The sequence below is a fragment of the Trematomus bernacchii genome, unplaced genomic scaffold (assembly GCF_902827165.1).
Source record: "Trematomus bernacchii unplaced genomic scaffold, fTreBer1.1, whole genome shotgun sequence".
NCBI lineage: Eukaryota > Metazoa > Chordata > Actinopteri > Perciformes > Nototheniidae > Trematomus > Trematomus bernacchii.
In genome coordinates, this window is record NW_022987574.1 from 585,238 (window position 1) to 604,724 (window position 19,487).

At 42.5% G+C, this 19,487-nt stretch overlaps 1 protein-coding gene across 1 annotated transcript in view; it reads left to right on the forward strand.

Moving 5' to 3' along the window:
- Window positions 1–19,487, forward strand: part of scospondin (subcommissural organ spondin) — a 98,855-nt gene that overhangs the window by 38,533 nt on the left and 40,835 nt on the right. Inside the window, 36 exon segments of the mRNA XM_034126771.1 lie at window positions 1–156; window positions 374–408; window positions 410–533; window positions 627–791; window positions 1,268–1,459; window positions 2,054–2,176; window positions 3,022–3,151; window positions 3,320–3,445; window positions 3,802–3,893; window positions 4,313–4,516; window positions 4,593–4,763; window positions 5,792–6,047; window positions 6,506–6,552; window positions 6,679–6,849; window positions 6,975–7,109; window positions 7,772–7,908; window positions 7,998–8,092; window positions 8,222–8,271; window positions 8,615–8,785; window positions 10,018–10,188; window positions 10,286–10,365; window positions 10,482–10,651; window positions 10,775–10,821; window positions 10,960–11,160; window positions 13,010–13,180; window positions 13,992–14,192; window positions 14,284–14,395; window positions 14,491–14,711; window positions 15,182–15,334; window positions 15,449–15,615; window positions 15,762–15,907; window positions 16,670–16,890; window positions 17,127–17,162; window positions 17,384–17,548; window positions 18,514–18,726; window positions 19,242–19,409. Coding sequence (XP_033982662.1) covers window positions 1–156; window positions 374–408; window positions 410–533; window positions 627–791; window positions 1,268–1,459; window positions 2,054–2,176; window positions 3,022–3,151; window positions 3,320–3,445; window positions 3,802–3,893; window positions 4,313–4,516; window positions 4,593–4,763; window positions 5,792–6,047; window positions 6,506–6,552; window positions 6,679–6,849; window positions 6,975–7,109; window positions 7,772–7,908; window positions 7,998–8,092; window positions 8,222–8,271; window positions 8,615–8,785; window positions 10,018–10,188; window positions 10,286–10,365; window positions 10,482–10,651; window positions 10,775–10,821; window positions 10,960–11,160; window positions 13,010–13,180; window positions 13,992–14,192; window positions 14,284–14,395; window positions 14,491–14,711; window positions 15,182–15,334; window positions 15,449–15,615; window positions 15,762–15,907; window positions 16,670–16,890; window positions 17,127–17,162; window positions 17,384–17,548; window positions 18,514–18,726; window positions 19,242–19,409 — 5,223 coding nt within the window.

The following is a 19,487-nucleotide window of genomic DNA, read 5'->3' on the forward strand; positions in this document are numbered from 1 at the left end:
CCTCATGGAACGTTACAACCCCCGATGATGATGGTAAACCCAGGGTGCTTTGCGTTGAAGGCCAGTTTGTGTGCCGGTCCTTTGGCTGTGTCGACTCGGCACAGGTGTGTGACGGCAGACGGGACTGTTTGGACGGGTCGGATGAAGAACGCTGTGGTATGCATCAACAAACTGTTGCGGGGAAGATTAGTGAAAGCACAGAAAAATATGTAAAATAGCTGTTATTGATCTTATTGAAAATGCATTCATGTTTATTTTTAATGATGAACTTCACAGAAATGCAAAATATAAAAGAAAAAAATACCTGATGTATAGTTCCTGGAAAGACTGTGTGTTAGAATTGTTATTTTATTGTATTCCCTTGTATTATCAGGCACAACAGCCAGACCTGCAGTGACCACACGGGCCCCCCCAAGTGCCGAGCCCCTGCTCACACAAACAATTCTCTTGCAAGAGTGGGGAATGTGTTCACCTGGACCGCAGATGTGACCTGCAGAAGGACTGTGTGGATGGATCAGATGAGAAAGACTGTGGTAAGATAGAAGGACACTGTAAAAGTGGTAATAAGACAAAACAGAAGAGAGATATTCTGATATTTCTGCCACATTTTTTCCTCTCCTGTATAGTGGGCTGCATCATGTCCCCGTGGACAGCATGGAGTGTGTGCAGTGTGTCCTGTGGTCTGGGCTCCTTGTTCAGGCAGAGGGACATTCTGAGGGAGGCTCTGCCAGGAGGGGCCTGTGGTGGAGCTCAGTTTGATAGTCGAGCCTGTTTCCCTCGAGCATGTCCAGGTCTGTTCCCTGAATCTGATGTCAAACAAGACGCTTCTTTCATATAACACCAGTTTCAAGTATCAAGGCCTTATTGTCATTAGCATATTAGCTACAGTGTAGATATGGCAATGAAAAACGTATACGGTCACAGGCTCCTCCAACACTGCAACATATATATAGGACATAGAACAAATAAAACAGATCAAATAGTGCAAGAGAATGTTTGGAGATGTGCAAGTAAATACAAATAAAATATAAATAGTGCAAGAAGAATCTATATACAAGTAAATGGAAGGATTTATTAGATAAATAATTGGCAAAATGCAATCAGATGAATGTTTATGGATGTTCTTTAAAAAGTTCAGGTGTTTAATAGTCTTATGGCCTGTGGTATAAAACTGTCCCTGAGTCTGGTGGTTTTGAGACCTGATACTGCGGTACCGCCTGCCAGACGGCACCAGGTTTCTGATTTCATGGTTCTTCTCCTCTTGTAGTTGATGGTCACTGGGCAGAGTGGAGCGAGTGGTCCGAGTGTGACGCTCAGTGTGGAGGGGGTGTCAGGCAGAGGAACAGAAGCTGCTCCGATCCTCCTCCGAAGAACGGTGGGCGGGACTGTGGGGGCATGACCCTGCAGAGCCAGAGCTGCAACAGCCAGCCCTGCACCAAAGACATCGGAACACAGACAGGTGGGGCAGACTGTCAAACTCTGCCGGTGTTTGATTTATATCCAATTCTAATTACATTCAGATTCATTCATGAGCAAAGTCTTAAAACAGGTTTAAATATCCTAATTCTGGAAATTGAAAAGAAAAGTGGTTTAAAGGTCAAAGATGGGTTCGGGTGACAGTAAAACAGGGGAAATGTGTCGCAAAATGAATGAAAGAGAAGGATGAAAGGAATATAAAAAGGTTAGAAAAGTGTCAAAAGAACTATAATTTCACGGAAAGACTAGGGGTAAAGTAGAGGAATGGGATAATTTGGTTAGGGATATTACCAAATATCTGGAACAAACTAGAAACATGCAGGTCTGCTGCAACTCTTACTACTTTTAAATCCAGGCTGAAGGCTTTTATTTTTGCCGCTGTTTTTAATTTAACTATTCATATCTTACACTGCACTGTGACTTTTATTCATGTACCCGTGTTCATGTTTTATTATCTTTGCTTTTTAATGTTTCTAATGTGTGTTTTTTTAAAGCACTTTGAATTGCCTTGTGTTGAAAAGTGCTATATAAATAAACTTGCCTTGCCTTGCCTTACATCTGCTTCCTGTTTGTTCAGGCTGTGTGGAGGGGATGGTGCTGGTGACAGAGGCTGACTGCCAGGCTGGACGGGTGGAGCCCTGTCCTCCTACCTGCTCACATCTCAGCTCGTCCAGCAACTGCACTGCAGCATGTGTACCTGGTAAGACACACAGGAGGGGGTACGGTGTCATTTTGTAATCAATTGTCTAGAGTGATGTCATCATTTTCTACTATAATCATGTAGATTGAGGGTCATTTTGATTACATTTCTGAGACCCAGTGTCACAGTGAATGAATAATTTAGAGAATTTGGATTAGATTTTAAATTATTTACACTAGATATATGGCATTTGATTTGGAAGTGCCATGCACAAATTATTAATGGTTTCTTACACTGAAATGCTAGTCTAGTCTATATTCAACATTAATTAATTTTACAAATTGAGATGGATAGATAGAATAGAATTGGGAGGGATGAAACCCTCTTTTAATGGTCACACATGCAGAGCACACATGCAGAGCACACAGCACACACAGTGAAATTTGGCCTCTGCATTTAACCCATCCTAGTACCAGGAGTCTAGTACTAGGAGCAGTGGGCAGCTATTGTACAGCGCCCGGGAGAGAGAGAGACATAACAATGACTTGAAATTGCTGTTATTGTAAAAATGGTCAAGATTAAAAGTAATTTTGGAGACATGCATTTAGTTGTGGTTGGTTAATGTTGCCAGAATCAATCAGGTCTGTTACTTTTCAAATTAAGTTGTGTCAAAATGAGCACTATACAATTCACTAGAAACTCTATCAAATCTAGTAGGAATAAATCAAATAATCTGTTGTCCATTGTCAACTAATTGATGGCTATTGATCATTATTTCCTTATCTTGATAAGGGTATTTAAAATGCACAAACCTGTGCTGAAGCTTGTGGAATGATAATAGTTAACGAAGGCTAGTTCAGTGGTAGCTGAAATGCTAATTAAGACATCAAATCTTTATTTTCCAGGGTGTCGCTGTCCTAATGATCAGTACCTTCAGGGTGGGCGTTGTGTGAATTCCAGCCAATGTGTGTGTCTGTGGCACGGTCACACACTCCAGCCAGGACAGACCGTCAACAGGGACCAGTGCACCACATGGTGAGGGACAAAGATATATTTATTTTTGCTTTCCACTCTGAAAGCATGCCTTGTTTTGCCTAATTGATGCTATTTCTAAAATGCTTATTAGAATCTAAATCTTTCAGAACAGTACATTTAAATAGCAATATCTCAGATCATTTGACTGCTGGGTTTTTGTTCCATCAGCGTGTGCATAGACGGACAAGTAACCTGTGACAGTTCCCTCTGTGTGGCGGCCTGTCATTGGTCAGCCTGGTCGTCGTGGTCACCGTGTGATGTAACCTGTGGTCTGGGACTCCAGCAACGCTACAGGTGAGCCTGTTTCATTTTACACATTTATGAAGCATCTTACTCATAAAGCTATCAAAGCTCATCCCTGCCTCATTGCACTCTCTACTAGACTTCTTTTAACAGAACTGTGATGATTTTGAATTGTATCAATAATTCCGTTTTCAATTACATTTTTCAATTGTTGGTTGCATATATTTATTTTATCCTGATGTGCCATGCCATTATTTCACTGAATCATTTACTGTGTGTAATTTCCCTACAGGTTTTGTGAAGTTAATGCACTATCAATTAGTTAGGAACAGATGCTTTTCTACGGCTCACACACCACTTATGAAATCTGTATCGGGAGTCTTTATGCTTTGTCTGTTTCTCCTCAGGTCTCCAGTGAACCCAGCTGGAGCAGTCAGAGTCGAACCGTGTCCCGGAGACTCCTCTGAGGTCCGCCGCTGCTCCCCGCCCTGCCGTCCTGGTAGGTATACAAACTCACATCCCATGTACTGCACTGTACTGTACTGCAGTGTTATATGTTGCTTTTAAGGCATTTTACATTTGTTACATTAGATCTATAATGCAACAAATCCTTTAAATGTGGGACTTAAGTGCTGCAGTGGATCTTGCGCTTAACAAAATATATACAATGTGTCCAAAAAATGACTTATCCTACATTTGCAATACCTTGTGGGCTTCTCTCCACTAACTGTTGATGTATTGTATCGGGCTTTACAGTATAATAAAGCCAGTTTAATAAGTAATTAATTAGGTGTAAAGACTTTCACTTCATGAAAAATAACAGTTAAGCCTTCAAATAATGAAATGCAAGTCTCATGGTAGTATCCTCGTTCTGTAAATGCCTTGCATATATAATGACTTTATCCTCCTCTTGTGCAGTGTTACCAGATGGAGTCTGGAGTAAATGGACCAGCTGGTCAGAGTGCAGTAAGACATGTTTCAACCATGTAGATGATGTCGGAATCAGACGGCGATTCCGCAGCTGCAACCACACACTCACACACTTCAACAATACACACGCTGACTCTGCCTGCGATGGAGACAGCGAGGAGCCAGAGCCTTGTAACACTGTACACTGTCCAGGTACGAAAGATGTTCATCTTCATTCCCATCATTTAATGTTGGAAAGAAAAGCTGATTTGTTATTATTTACTTCCAGTGAACGGCGGCTGGTCAGCATGGGCATTGTGGTCTCAGTGTTCATCAGAGTGTGACTCTGGCGTCCAAACGAGACAGAGATTCTGCACTTCACCCTCACCACAGCATGGGGGCAGCAGCTGCCCGGGGCCACACATTCAGACAGGAGACTGCAACTCACACCCCTGCTCAGGTACTGCATTGTGTGATCGTTGACATCCACCTGGATCCACCTTCATCTTCTTCTTATAGACACATACATTCTTCAAGCATTTGGACTATCTTTGTTGTAAATGTATTATCTTTTTAGATAAATAGATAGATGGATAGATAGATAGTAGATCGGATCAGCTATGATAGATAGATCGATAGATAGATAGATCAGATCGATCGAGCGATAGCTCGATCAGATAGATAGAGCATAGCTAGCTCGCTAGCTAGCTCGCTCCGCTCGCGCTCGCTCGCTCGCTACGCTCGCTCGCTCGCTCGCTCGCATCTCGCTCGATCGCTCGCATCGATATCGCTCGCTCGCTCGCTCGCTCGCTCGTCTCGCTCGCTCGCTCGCGCGCTCGCCTCGCTCGGCTCGCTCGCCTCCTCGCGCTCGCTCGCTCGCTCGCTCTCGCTCGCTCGCTCGCTCGCTCGCTCTCTCGCTCGCTCCGATCCTCGCGCTCGCTCCTATAGATAGATAGATAGATAGAGATAGATAGATAGATAGATAGATCGATAAAAACTTTATTGATCCAAATTTGGGAAATTCTTTCGTCGCAGAAGTGTGTTCAGACTTTATAATACAATACTTATATACTTTAAAAAACGGTAAAAGAGAATTAACAATTATAAATAAAATGAAAAAATGAAAACTATGATATCAAATAAAAACAATATAAACAAAACTATGTAAAATATTCTGGATAATGAAAATAAAAATTCAAAAATACAACAGGATCCAAAATACTACAGGTAAGAAAGGAGAAACTCAAACTGTAGCAGTGAGTTCTCTGCCGACCAGAGGTGAGGTTTTTATACGTTGTTAATTTACAAACAACATCTATTGCACGTCTGTCTCTCCTGGGAGAGGGATCCCTCCTCTGTTGCTCTCCCTGAAATGTCTTCCATTTTTCCCCATTGTTTTGAAGTTTTTCCTTTTCTGATATGAGAGATAAACACCTGTATATGCCTGTTTAATATATTCAGTCTTTACTTCCACTCCACTCCTCACAGGTGTGTGTCCAGAGGGCATGGTGAACATGACGTCAGCAGAGTGTGAGGCTCACGGCGGTGCGTGTCCACGGGTGTGTTTGGACATGACCCCCGCAGAGGTGGAGTGTGCCACCGCCTGTTACGACGGCTGCTACTGTGCCCCGGGCTTCTACTTGCTCAACGGCAGCTGTGTGCCCCTGGCCCACTGCCCCTGCTACCACCAGGGGGGGACATACCCAGCCGGGATCACCCTGCTTGTAGATGCCTGCAATAACTGGTACTGTTGGCCAAAACTCATAATTGTCATCTATAATCATTTAGATTGAGGGTCATTATGGGACACAGTGTCACAGTGAATGAATAATTAAGAGGATTTGGATTGGGTTTTCCATTTCTTAATACTATATGGCATTTGATTTTGAAGTGCCATGCAAAAAGTATTAATGATCTCTTACACTGAAATGCTAGTCATAATAATACATTCAAAATTCATTAATTTCACATAATGAATTTGCCTCGAAATAATAATAGTGCCCTGAATTTGAGACAGATGTTTGCAATAACTGGTACTGTTGGCCAAAACTAATCTTCGTGTAAAATAAAAAATGTAACACTTTTATCTACAAATTATTTATCAAATTGTGCCCGAGAGTTAATAATATTGGTTTCAGTTGGAATCGACTGTCATTTCTTAACTCAGACATCATTTGTCCTGTTCTTGTGTGTCTCAAACAGTACCTGCACGAATGGAGAAATGGTGTGCGGAGCAGCTTCCTGTCCTGGTGAGTGATTGTTTATTTATGAAGTGCAGATTTAAATGTACCTTTTACTCTTCTCTCTTGCTCTCTTTAAGTTTTTTTTCTCATTTGTGTCTCATTTTCTGTCTTTTATCCTCCTGTGTGTCTCAGTGGACTGTGGCTGGAGCGACTGGACCCAGTGGAGCGCTTGCAGTCGAACATGTGATGTCGGGGTGAGAAGGCGTTACCGTTCGGGAACCAATCCTCCTGCAGCTTTCGGGGGTCGTCCTTGCAGAGGAGACAGAGTCGGAATTGATACCTGCAGCCTTGAACCATGCTTCGGTGAGTAGAATAACTTTGTTGCTAATGTTATTGTATACATAATCCATGTTTTGAAAATTACTTTAACATAAAAAGTACAGTGAAAAAGTCTAAAGGAATCAAATATAGTTGTGATGTGTCTGAAGGTGTGAAGGAGCCATGGAGTGGGTGGTCGACGTGCTCAGTGACGTGTGGAGGAGGGTACAGGGCCCGGACCCGCGGGCCTATCCGGATCCACGGCACCTCTCAGCAGTTCAGCGCATGTAACCTGCAGGCCTGTGGTACAGCAAGTCCTACACTCTCATAAATATGGTCATATTTATTATCAGAAATATATACATTTGTACAATAAGACAGCTACATGTAGTCTACAATCTCTGTTATTTTTTTTATTGCACGAAATCAAGTTTTTGCAAGAGTAAACAAGAAGAAGAAGATGGACCTTTATTTATCCCCCGAGGGGTAAATTCAGTTTTGCCCTCTGTTTTTTGGATGCATGCACATGCTTCTTATATAGGTACATACAAATACACACAGTTGTGTTTTTTGTGCGCACATGCACATACAGATACAGATACAAATACACACAGTTATATATTCACACATGCACATGCATTGAGAGGTCCAGAACGGAGAGACAGCCAGTCTAGCCGGCGCCAGGAGAAGTTGGAGGTTAGGTGTCCTCTCCACTACCAGTCCACACTCCGTATTGTTTTGGTCCGACCACTGCCGCCCATAACAATAAGAAGAAACATTTATGACACATTTATAGAGAAACATGGAAAACTCCTACAAAAATAATAGATAGGAGGTTTTATTCTAGGATATCAAATCCTAGCATGTAAAATGCAAAAAATCGTGATGATGATGATGATTTTTTGTTTTTGACAACACTGAGAATGTTTGAATTGCTCTCTGCTTGGACTGTGTGTTGCTGTCTCAGGAGAGGGCAGGGTGTGTTCTCCAGGCCAGCAGTGGAAGCAGTGTGTGAAGGGAGCAGTGTCTTGTACAGACCTCGCAATGGACCTCGGCAGGAACTGCACACCAGGCTGCCAGTGTCCACACGGCACTGTCCAACAGGTGGGTGGGGGGGATTACCACAGACACATGTGCACAAACAAATGCACAGTAATCAGGGTCTTACTGTTCTTGGTCTGTCATATTTACAGGATGGTGTGTGTGTTGGGGAGTCTAAATGTCGCTGTGACTTGGATGGAGAACAGTACCATCCAGGAGAAACTGTGCCATCAGACTGCAACAACTGGTACGGAACCTGAAATCATGAATTGCTCTTTGAGCCATAATGAGGAAAATGCCACCAGCATGTGCTTCCTTTCATTGGAATATAGAGAAAAATCTAAATAACGATTTCACTTGTGCGTTTTTATTTCAGTACTTGTGAAGCAGGGAGGCTGGTAAACTGCTCTCAAGTCAGATGCAATGGTAGGCAAAACGCTTTGAATGTGTCTTCAATACAGACACTGTTTCTGTGCTTTCTTTTCATAGCTATACAAATGATTGTTACAATAGGTATTTTTTTCCCATTGTTTGAATAACAGCAACGGTTGTTTCAATGCCAATATCGCTCATTGTAAAGTGACTACACTAAGACTTAACTTTTCAAACTTGATAAATAATAGTCAAAATAGACGATATGAAACGCCATACTAAGTGAAAATGAAGCTGTAGTGATGCAAAACAACATTCACCATGATTGACTTGCAATTCTTCCTCTTTTGATCCACGCTGTATTTTTGTATTCTATTCCAACACTCACTCTCTCCAGTGGATGGTCAGTGGTCATCCTGGACCCCCTGGGGTCGGTGTTCGGTGTCGTGCGGAGCAGGTCTTCAGTCTCGCTACCGCTTCTGTTCCAGCCCCCAGCGCTCGGGCAGTGGTCTGCCATGTCTGGGTTCTCACAGAGAGGACCAAGTCTGCTTCGCTGCTTCATGTGACCGTCAGTTTGTTTCTGGGTTTTTCCTGTATTGCCTTGCAATTGAAAATAGACAGTGAAAAAGTTACAGTGTCTCCCTGAGAACAAGGTTTCCAATGTCATGGAAAATAAACAAGGGATATGAGAGATTGCTTGTCTAGATCTTGCTGCTGTTGGACAGGTTCCTCTTTTACAGCTCATATGGGAGTGTGTTTGTTGCTTTCAGAAGCCATATGAATACAGTAGGGTGCCGATAATGGGTCGCTTGATTTATAGCAGAGTCTCCACAAATGATGCAGCAGTGCATTTGTCGTCTCTGGGGAAACTGCTGAAGCTGATGCTTCCGGGCAACTTGAGAAAAAAGAGCTAGAGAGAGAAGATGGATGCAGTCAGAGCAGACAGGTGTTGGCTGGGAAGCAGTACAGTTGTCTCGTGGTAGTAAATGTACAGTATATCCCAGAAGTTAGCATTAACTTCAGCCCTGGAGGAAATCGAAGTCTCCCCTGTGTTTCCAGAACACCATCTGGAAGCTGAAGCAGGAACAGTTAATTCAGGGTTTATGTTTCCCAGTTGCACACTCACTACAGAAAAAAAAAAAACAAGCCGCCTCCTACATAAATTAACTGCCTAAACCATTTTTTGTTACATTAAGTTGGATTGTGTTTTGTGTGATTTGTACACTTAAACACATACACATGCACGTGCATTTGTACACTTAAAGCAGTGTGAGCAAACTTTATTTGTTCAGGCAATAGTTGTGTGATAGGAACATTTAAATGTTATATATCAATATACAATATTAGTATATTATAGAGATCAACTGGTCATATTTTTATAGTTAATTCTGGAAAATAAAAGCGCATATGATCTACAAATCCACAACATTACATTCAGATTTGACTTGAATTAAAGCAGTTTAAATTGCAAAAGGTCTCTTTGTACTTTCATGATTTAGTTTTTTTATATTGAGACTGAAATTAAACAAAAATATAAACCAAGGTTACAATTTTGTTGTACAGTGTTAAAGGAAAAATAACTTGTTGGACAGATGACTTTATTTGTGTTCTTACTGCCATGTAAACCGCTTGTGTATTGGACAGATACATTCTGTACTCCAAATAACTGTCACTTCCTTGATGATTCACCTATTTTCAGGTCCTAAATATGAACAGATAAAGTATTAGTTACTAATCTTTATTATTGTGAAGTTGTTTTAGTTTTTCACCCCTTCATCATGATGTGTTCCCTCTTACCAGGGGATGGTGGGTGGGGTCGGTGGAGTAACTGGACGGATTGTACCAAGTCATGCGGTGGAGGGGTTCAAAGCCGGAGGAGAGAGTGTGACAGTCCCCGTCCTGAGGGGGAGGGGAACTACTGCGAGGGACTGGGGTCTGAAGTCATAGCCTGTAACACTAACCACTGTCCAGGTATGTTTACAGAGTGTGTGCAGTATTGGTTTTGTTCACAATACAGCCGATACTTAGTCAGTGTTTTAAAAATATGTCATTTTGTGTATGTTTCCAGTGGCGCCATGCTCTAAGGTCCCAGGCACAGCGTTCAGTAGCTGTGGCCCCTCCTGCCCTCGCTCCTGTGATGACCTGGCTGTGAGTATATACTAATCCTGACTCTAGCTGACTCATTACCACTGGTTAAACATCAAGTCATGTATACAAATGAAGACATCTGGTCATAATAAGGTCATTTTCTGTCTTTCCCTCAGCACTGTGAGTGGCAATGTGAGCCTGGGTGCTACTGTACAGAGGGAAAGATCCTGTCTGCTAACGGTACAGTGTGTGTGGAGCGGGAAGACTGTCCCTGCTTAGACCTCAGCACTGGACACAGGCTGGAACCAGGGGAGACCACTGAAGCCCCTGATGGGTGTAACAACTGGTCAGAATAATACACAGAGAAGAACCACACACTATAAATGAAGAACACATTTATATTTGACATAGATTCATCCAGAACGAAGGGATAGTCAAATATTTATGTTGACATTTTAACTTGTTTCAGCACCTGTCAGGGTGGTTGGCTCAACTGCACCAGATACCCCTGTCCAGGTGAGTAAGACCAATACAGAAAGCAGTAAATTAGGAGCAATAAACTGTCTCTATTTCTGAATAAAAGAAAATCTAAATGGGAAAAGGATTTCAAGGGAAGGCCATAAATGTAGATTTTGCATCTCTGTGTGTTCCCAGTGTCAGGCGGCTGGTGTGAGTGGTCAGAGTGGACTCCGTGCTCAAGGACCTGTGGGGCGGAGTCTGTGTCCCGCTACAGGAGCTGCAGCTGTCCTGAGCCCAACGCTGGAGGAGTGGTCTGCTCTGGAGAACAGGAAATACACAACGGGGTCGGAGTTCAAATCCGGAGGCAGCCATGCCCTGTCATCACCTTCTGCCCAGGTACAACTATTATTGGTTTTCTAGTAACATACGTTAATTCAAGCTAATTGATCAAATGAACGATGCTTTGAATTCAAGTATTATTCAGCCCCAAGAAACCAAAATGTATGTGACTGCAGAAAGAAAACATGTTCCAGATCCCATTGTCAGTAACTCCTGTAGTTGAAGTAAGTAGTGTAGTAAGGTTCTTCTCCATGATGACATAATAAGGGCTTTTTTCTTAGCTTTTATTCCTATTTGTTCTTCTTTATATCTCCTTAATTGTATCTCTTTCTTTTGTATCGTCTTATGATCTACTTCTTGTTTACAGGAAGACAGATATAGTACTAAGCAGTGTTGTAGTCAAGTCACCAATTCACGAGTCCAAGTCACTCTCGAGTCACCACTCTTCGAGTCCGAGTCCAAGTCCGAGTCACCAAGGGAGAGTCGTAGTCGAGTCCGAGTCCAAGTCCGAGTCACCCAAGGAATGTCCGAGTCGAGTCCGAGTCCGAGTCATCATTACCTGTGTTCGAGTCCGAGTCCAAGTCCGAGTCACCCAAGGAGTGTCCGAGTCAAGTCCGAGTCCGAGTCATCATTACCTGTGTTCGAGTCCGAGTCCAAGTCCGAGTCACCTAAGAAGAGTCCAAGTCAAGTCCGAGTCACAAGTCTTCATGTATTAATCTTCATGGATATATGTGTTGAAATGTAGCTGCTCCTCTACATTGCTTTTATCCTGTCATGTTATACTAATCTGTCTATTGAACTGCTGTGAAGCCAGTTTGGCTACAATTCTTGTAATAGGTGCTATACAAATATAAAGCTTATTACTAATATTATTATTATTATTATATATAAACTATGTTTAAAATGAGTTACCTTTTAGAGAAGTGATTATATTTGTATGCCAATATTTTCCTATGGTAAAGTTTTCGTTTTGCACTTTTATTTTGATAATAATAAGATCGGGACTCTTATTTTGAAGGAACTTTTACCGGTTAAATCGGTTTACTGATAAAGATTTAGCCCCAGAAAGCACATGGCTACTTAGCATGCAAAATGACGTCATTTTGCATGTTAAGTAGCCATATGCTTTCGTGTTATCGGCTGAATCTTTATGTATTGATTAGATGACGTTACTCTGATGATAGTGTTCAAGACAGCCTATATGTCTGAACTCGATGTTTAGAGTAATGTGTTACGGAGCCTTCTCTTCAATATTGTTTCCACATAGAGCATTTTGCGCTGCTCTTTTCCAATGTGGAAGCAGAATGTGTGAAAGCATACAGCACGATGCGGGGTGTGTCTCTAGACATCTTTAGACTGGAATAGCGGGGCCCAGTACGTGAACTCGCCTCGCAGCCGGTGCACACGCCAGGATAGAGGACATCAGACTCCATAGAAAACTTGCTCGAGTCCGAGTCCGAGTCCAAGTCGGAGCGTCAATGTACAAGTCGAGTCCGAGTCATCATGGGGGGAAAAATTCACGAGTCCGAGTCCGAGTCCAAGTCAGCGTACGCGATAATTCACGAGTCCGAGTCCGAGTCCAAGTCATCGTGCGCGAGAATTCACGAGTCCAAGTCCGAGTCGCGTCAATCAGTGCGGGAGTCCGAGTCGAGTCACGAGTCCCGAAAATCGGCACTCGAGTCCGACTCGAGTCCGAGTCCAGGACTCGAGTACTCCATCTCTGGCTAAGTCACTATAATACATACTTTGTTGTGTCTCTGTTTTGTCCCTCTCTCTCTCTATCTCTCTCTCTCTATCTCTCTCTCTCTCTCTCTCTCTCTCTCTCTCTCTATCTCTCTCTCTCTCTCTCTCTCTCTCTCTCTCTCTCTCTCTCTCTCTCTCTCTCTCTCTCTCTCTCTCTCTCTAGTCCACGGCTCGTGGAGCCCCTGGTCACCCTGGTCAGAGTGTGATGGATGCGCCGGGTCGTCCGCTCGCACCAGGGACTGCAACAGTCCTCCCGCCAAGTTCGGTGGGCTGCCCTGTCTTGGGGAGAGCAGGCAGAGACGTGGTTGCTATGACAACACTACCATCTGCTCTGGTCAGCATAATAAAGGACTCGTGTGTATATTGAGAAACACTGATGTACCGCCTCAATTTAGGGTACTGGATGGAAATGAGGAATGGAGAATGACAATTGAGCTCTGATAAGGATGTGAAAAGATAAAAATGTGCATTTTTATAAAGGAAAGGGAAAATTAAGGATCTTTCCCTGCCCTCCCATTGAGAATTTGTTTTTGATCTAATGTGACTAGTTTTTAGAGGTGGGAGAAGTACTCAGATATTTTACTTGACTAAAAGTAGGAATAAAATGAAACTCAAGTAAAAGTACAAAGGTATTAGCATCAAAATATACTTAAAGTACCAAAAGTAAAAGTACTCATTCTGCAGATTGGTCCATTTAAGAATCATATATAAAGATATGTTTTATAATTGTTGATCATTAAAGTGTTATCAAAGCTGGCAAAGGTGCAGCTAGTTTTAATTACTTTGTTTACTCCGGGGTTACTTGTGAATTTACTCCAGGTTTAACTAAAGTCTGATTTAAGAGTTGATTATATTTCACATTACTAATCCAAATCTGTAAAGTAACTAAAAAAGTACACTATTTACCTCTGAATTGTAGTTGAGTAGAAGTACAAAGTAGCATAAAGTGGAAATACTCAAGTAAAGTACAAGTATCTCAAATCTGTACTTGAGTAAATGTACTTAGTTACTTCCCATCTCTGCTAGTTTCAAGTTTACTTTTACAATTTCACAAACTCTGAGAAAGCACAATTTAACCGTAAAACCCATCACTCCACTTGATGAGGTAATTCTCTTAAACCTGTTCTTTCTCCTGCGTTCTGCAGACTGTGGTGGAGGTCAGGAAGAATGGCCTTGTGGGAAGCCCTGTCCCCGCTCTTGTTCAGATCTCCATAGCGACACAGAGTGCTTGGACTCACCTGGGTGCACACAGACTTGCGGATGTCCGGGTGACATGCTCCTGCAGGATGGAGTGTGTGTAGCCCGGGCGGAGTGTCGCTGCAAATACCACAACAGCTCAGATACAGGTTGGATCCACAATCTGTTTATTTAAAATGAGTTGAAGTCTTTATATTGTGTTTACTAAGATTGTCTAATCAGATATTGTCTCTGATATAGGGATGACATTCAGCGGGCTATATTCCAGTAATGCATCATGGGAATGGCCTGGTGGATCTGGTTGGCAGTTTGCAGAACCAGGAGATAGCATCATCAGTGACTGCAAAAACTGGTACTGCACAACTGAACAGCTCTTAAGATTTAAATGGTTTTAATATAGAATGTAATTCAGTTTAATGTATAATTGACTGTCATCTTTCATCTCAGTTCATGCGAGTCTGGGGTGATGCAGTGTCAATCAGTCCCTGGCTGCTATGTTGATGGTGGCTGGAGCCAATGGGGGGCCTGGACTGAGTGCTCGCTGTCATGTGGAGGGGGGGTCAAGTTCAGGAGACGCCAGTGTAATAACCCCTCCCCTCAGAGCAGTGGGAGGGGCTGCCTGGGAGTCGCTGAACAGCAGAAAGACTGCAACATACACATCTGCACAGGTAGGCCTGTCTGACCAACCAACTTTGAACTGGAGTTTTGAACTCAGGCAGAACTTCAACTTAAACTGTATTTCTCTCAGCTTGGCGTCTAATAGAGGAGTGGATTTACATTACCCTTTAAATAAAATAACTTCCCTCTTGGAAATTTGAACAAAAACATGATAAAGAAATATTTAAAAAAAGATATACACTCTTTCTTCATGAGTTCAAGTTCAAAGGTTGAGAAGTGTAGAAATGGCAATGAAATTCTTCTGACCTGGGCTTCTCCAACAATACAACATGTATAATATAATACAAAAATACAAAAATATTGCAAGGAGTCTATATACATGTACTGTAAATAGAATATGATATGTACAAGAACAGAATATGAAATTAAATAATGTACATTAGGACAAAATTAAATACGGTTTATTGCGGTGATAACTATTTATATAAATGATGTGTTACATCTGAGTGTTTGCTCTCAGACTCGGTGGGCCCGTGGCTGCCCTGGTCTCGGTGGTCTGCGTGTTCGGTCAGCTGTGGTGGAGGACAGCAGGCTCGCTCTCGCCTCTGCAGCTCTCCCCCCTGCAGCGGGCTCAGGCGCCAGAGCAAGACCTGCAACACCCAGGTTTGCCTCGGTGAGTTCTGATTTGCTGTAGAATGTCTGTCACTCTGGTATCAAAGTTATAATGACTTTAGATCCGGGGTATCCTTTCTGAGTTTCTTTAATGTGTGCATGTTATGTTGTTCAGAAGTGGGCTGCCCCCCTGGCAGGTTGTACAGAGAGTGTGAACGAGGGGAAGGCTGTCCGTTCAGCTGCGCTCATGTCAGCGGCAGGGAGGGATGCTACTCCGATGGCTGTGAGGAAGGCTGCCACTGCCCCCACCAGAGGTACCAACACCACGGTCTCTGCCTGCAGGTGGGTTCCCTGTCACCTGAGCAACTTAAGTATAAGTCATGAAATATCATGAAACGCTAACATTTCTTATGGCAACACGAAGGGATATAAAGGAAACATTTAACCTATTTCCAGACAACATTTTTATTAAAATGTGTGTGTTTCAGGAGTGTCCCTGTCTGGTGGACAAGGACTTCCTGGCCTCTCTGGAGAGTGTTTCTATCACACCTGTCTCCTCTCTGCTCCTCCATAACGTCACTGAGGGAGGGGAACTTCAGCCTGGAGACACACTGGTCCATGACTGCAGCACTTGGTGAGCAGAACATGTTCTGAATATTTGCAGCTGTGCTATATTTTATTCATTTACACTTTGCCAACAATACATATTGTCCTCTTCTGCTGGACAATTACAGGGTTTATATTGGTTCTTAAATGTCTAATTAAACCTCCTAGTTTGAGGTCCTGTTTTATTATGAAAATGAGGCACCTGGGTTGAAATAAAATATAAAGGTCTCCTATTATACTATTTTTAGGCATATATTATAAGTCTCGGATATATAAAAAGCATGTCTATGAAGTTTTTTTTCTCAAAATACCAAACAGATCATGCATTTTAGACATCCCTCATATCCCTCTGTTTCAGCCCTGTTAGAGAAGTGCTGATTCTGGGTCAGTAGCTCGGAGTGTTAGCGATGCTTGTTAATGCAAACAAAGACCATATTACTTCCAAAAGATGTTGCGCATTGTTTCTGATGGCGACGTTTCTGATAGGGCCGTGGGTGTAAAGCCAGCCCACATTTCAGATATTACATCATATCGGCAGCAAATCTGGATCAGCTCCGTTGTAGCCCCTTTTTTAGAGATCTGGGTACGGAGGAAAAGAGAGAGGGTTACAGGGGACACATATTTATGTATAAAAGACATCAAAAAGTGCATTTTGCATGATAGGAGACCTTTAAGGCACATACTAAGTAAGAAGTGAGTTTTCTAATTGTGAAGCTGTTACCTTTCCATAGAGATGACTGCTTTCCCAGTCACACTCTTCAAACCACTCTCACCTCACTCTGTTCTGTAGCGGCTGTGAACATGGCAGGTGGAACTGTTCCTTGGAGCATTGCCCAGTTGACGGCCGCCTGTCCCCCTGGGGCCCCTGGAGCCCCTGCTCACTGTCCTGTGGAGGTCTGGGACTGAAGACCCGCTCCAAGAGCTGCACCCAGCCTGCCCCAGCCCATGGAGGGAGGGACTGCCAGGGGCCACGCCAGGAAACCACCTACTGCCAGGCCCCTGACTGCCCAGGTACAGTGGATAGTTGAGGTGGTGCTGTATTTAATGTGTGTGTTTAGGGATAAAGGAAAACAAATACAGGTGAGGATTAGGGTGTCAAGTCAGTCAATTAAATCAAACAGAAAATTGAATTATAAAGGGATATTCTGTATCCCTCATCTGTACCCATGATCAATAAACTGCTTGTTTGTATACTGATTTTTAAAAAGCGGAGCTGGTACTGATTTAGATTTTTTTGCTTGTTGCAGTTGTTGTTGGTCCGACTGAAGAACCGGTTTTACCAGGTAAATGATCTCTTCACTCAAAGTGCAACTACAAATAGAGTTTTCTCTTGCTTTCATCACTTACTGGTCTTTACAGTGTATGTGTCTTTATGGTACATGCTATTGTGATTTGTTACTTTTAGTTTCAACCCTATATACTAGCATATTTTCCCTCAACATCAACAATTAATATTTCAAATGCTTTCCTTTTTTCATCCTGTTTCCTCCTCTTTGCTCTTTAGATGAGGATGCTGGCTTCTCTCCGTGGTCAGTATGGAGTCCCTGCACTAAGACCTGCACTGATGCCCTCAGCCCGGCCATGAAGACCCGTCACAGACAATGTATCAGACCCCCCTGCTCTGGAAGCTCTCACCAAGAGAAGGCCTGTAACCTGCCCCAGTGCTCAGGTACGACCTCTCACAGTTTCTCTCCTTGAAGTCTGCTAAGTCTTTCCTTTTTTACCATCTGCTCACTTACATTGTTATCCTGTGTTATTTTAGGATAGAAACTCAACTTCCAGTACTCCAGTATCTAACAGTAGAGCATTGTAGTTCCTAGTTGTTGATAAAGTGGCTGTGTGAACATTAAGTTAGGAACTGCTCAGTGACATTTTTACAAAAATACTGCAACACTTGTAATAAGATGAAAGCTGCCTCACTAAGGGCTTACAGCCGACAACAGAGAATTAATTATTCCAGTGTGTTAGAGAGCATGTGATGTATTAATCTTCAATTTCTCCTTGGTAAAACTTCTACACAAACTGAGTGTGGTAACATCTGTAAGTTTGCTTTTTGGGGCTTTGTTTGTAATCATTCATAATTCTTATCTCAGAGACCACAGATCCAGATTATTTTTTTTGATTTACTGTTTTGATCACACAGACATCAGAAGAAATAAGAACGCGCTAGCTGTACAGTACGTGAAGGCCGTTTGATCAATACTTGTGAAGTTTTATTTGTACATAGGATCGGATTTTATCGAAATCTTGCCTGAGCATAGAGTGTTTACTTTAGGATTTTATCTAAAGTTTTATTCCAGATGGGGGGTTAACACCATTTTAGTTTGTAACTTGTATACAGTATGTGTGTAAAAGCAACAGAGTAGGGAAACAATTTAGCTTTTGAATGAAATTCAATGATTCAGACATTCTTATGGCCTTAACTAGAACTATAATTTAATCTTAATAAACTGCTAATTTAATCTAATTGCTTTTTAAATGAGCCCTACCAACTTTTTTCACTTAAAAAACTACATATTGTACATATCTTATTGTAAGAAATCTCAATTTGATTAGACGAGGCAACACATATTACTTCTAATATTGCCTACTAAAATGTGAAGTGCTATGATGTCTTTTGTGATATGTTCCAAGATGGAGACGAGGTATGTGAGGGGACGGACTGTGCGGGGAGGAACTGTTCTTGGAAGGATTGGGGGGAGTGGAGCTCCTGTTCTCGGTCCTGCGGGGTGGGTCAGCAGCAGAGGATCCGAACCTTCCTCAGCCCCCGCTCCAACGGCTCCTGGTGTGAAGACATCCTGGGGGGGAACCTGGAGCATCGCTTCTGTAACATCAAGCCCTGCAGAGGTCAGCAGCCTGATCAGCATGTAGAGTCAAAATAGCAAATCCATGAAAAAGACTGACTGTGACTGTACAGTACATTTGGACTATTACATTTTTTTATCTGTGCGCCACTATTTAGTCCTTGCCCTCAGGTTTGTCCCACACATTATGCATTGTTGTAAATCACATTTGTTAAGTGCACAAACTTAATTTGTTGAGTTAAGTGCACAAAGTACACACTTTGTACTATTAATAATGCTGTTTCTGCCCCAATAAATTCAGTTGATATTCTGCTTTGATTTATTTGTTAATTCGTTTCTTAAAATATTGAAATGACCAACAAATGGTTGCCACATATCAACACCATTGTTAAAAACATTGTCATATACCCATTAGAAACTATGGCGTAAAATATGAAGTTGTGATAGACTGGAATGATGATTTTGGTTAAAGTATGTGATTTGTTGTTATAAAACATGCAAAAAACTTATTGTATGTCTCTTGATTTAATTCTGTTTATTTGTGTGTGGATGCTGTAGTTGATGGAGGTTGGTCTCGCTGGAGTCCATGGTCCCGCTGTGATAAGCGTTGCGGGGGGGGGCGCTCCATACGCACCCGCTCCTGCTCCAGCCCTCCGCCCAAGAACGGGGGGAAGAAGTGTGAAGGAGAGAAGAACCAGGTCAAACCCTGCAACACCAAACCATGCGGTGAGACAAGTCTTTGTATTCCAAAAGTCACCACAGGCTGTGAATAGCATTCTTGGTGAGGCAAAGAAAATGCCTGGG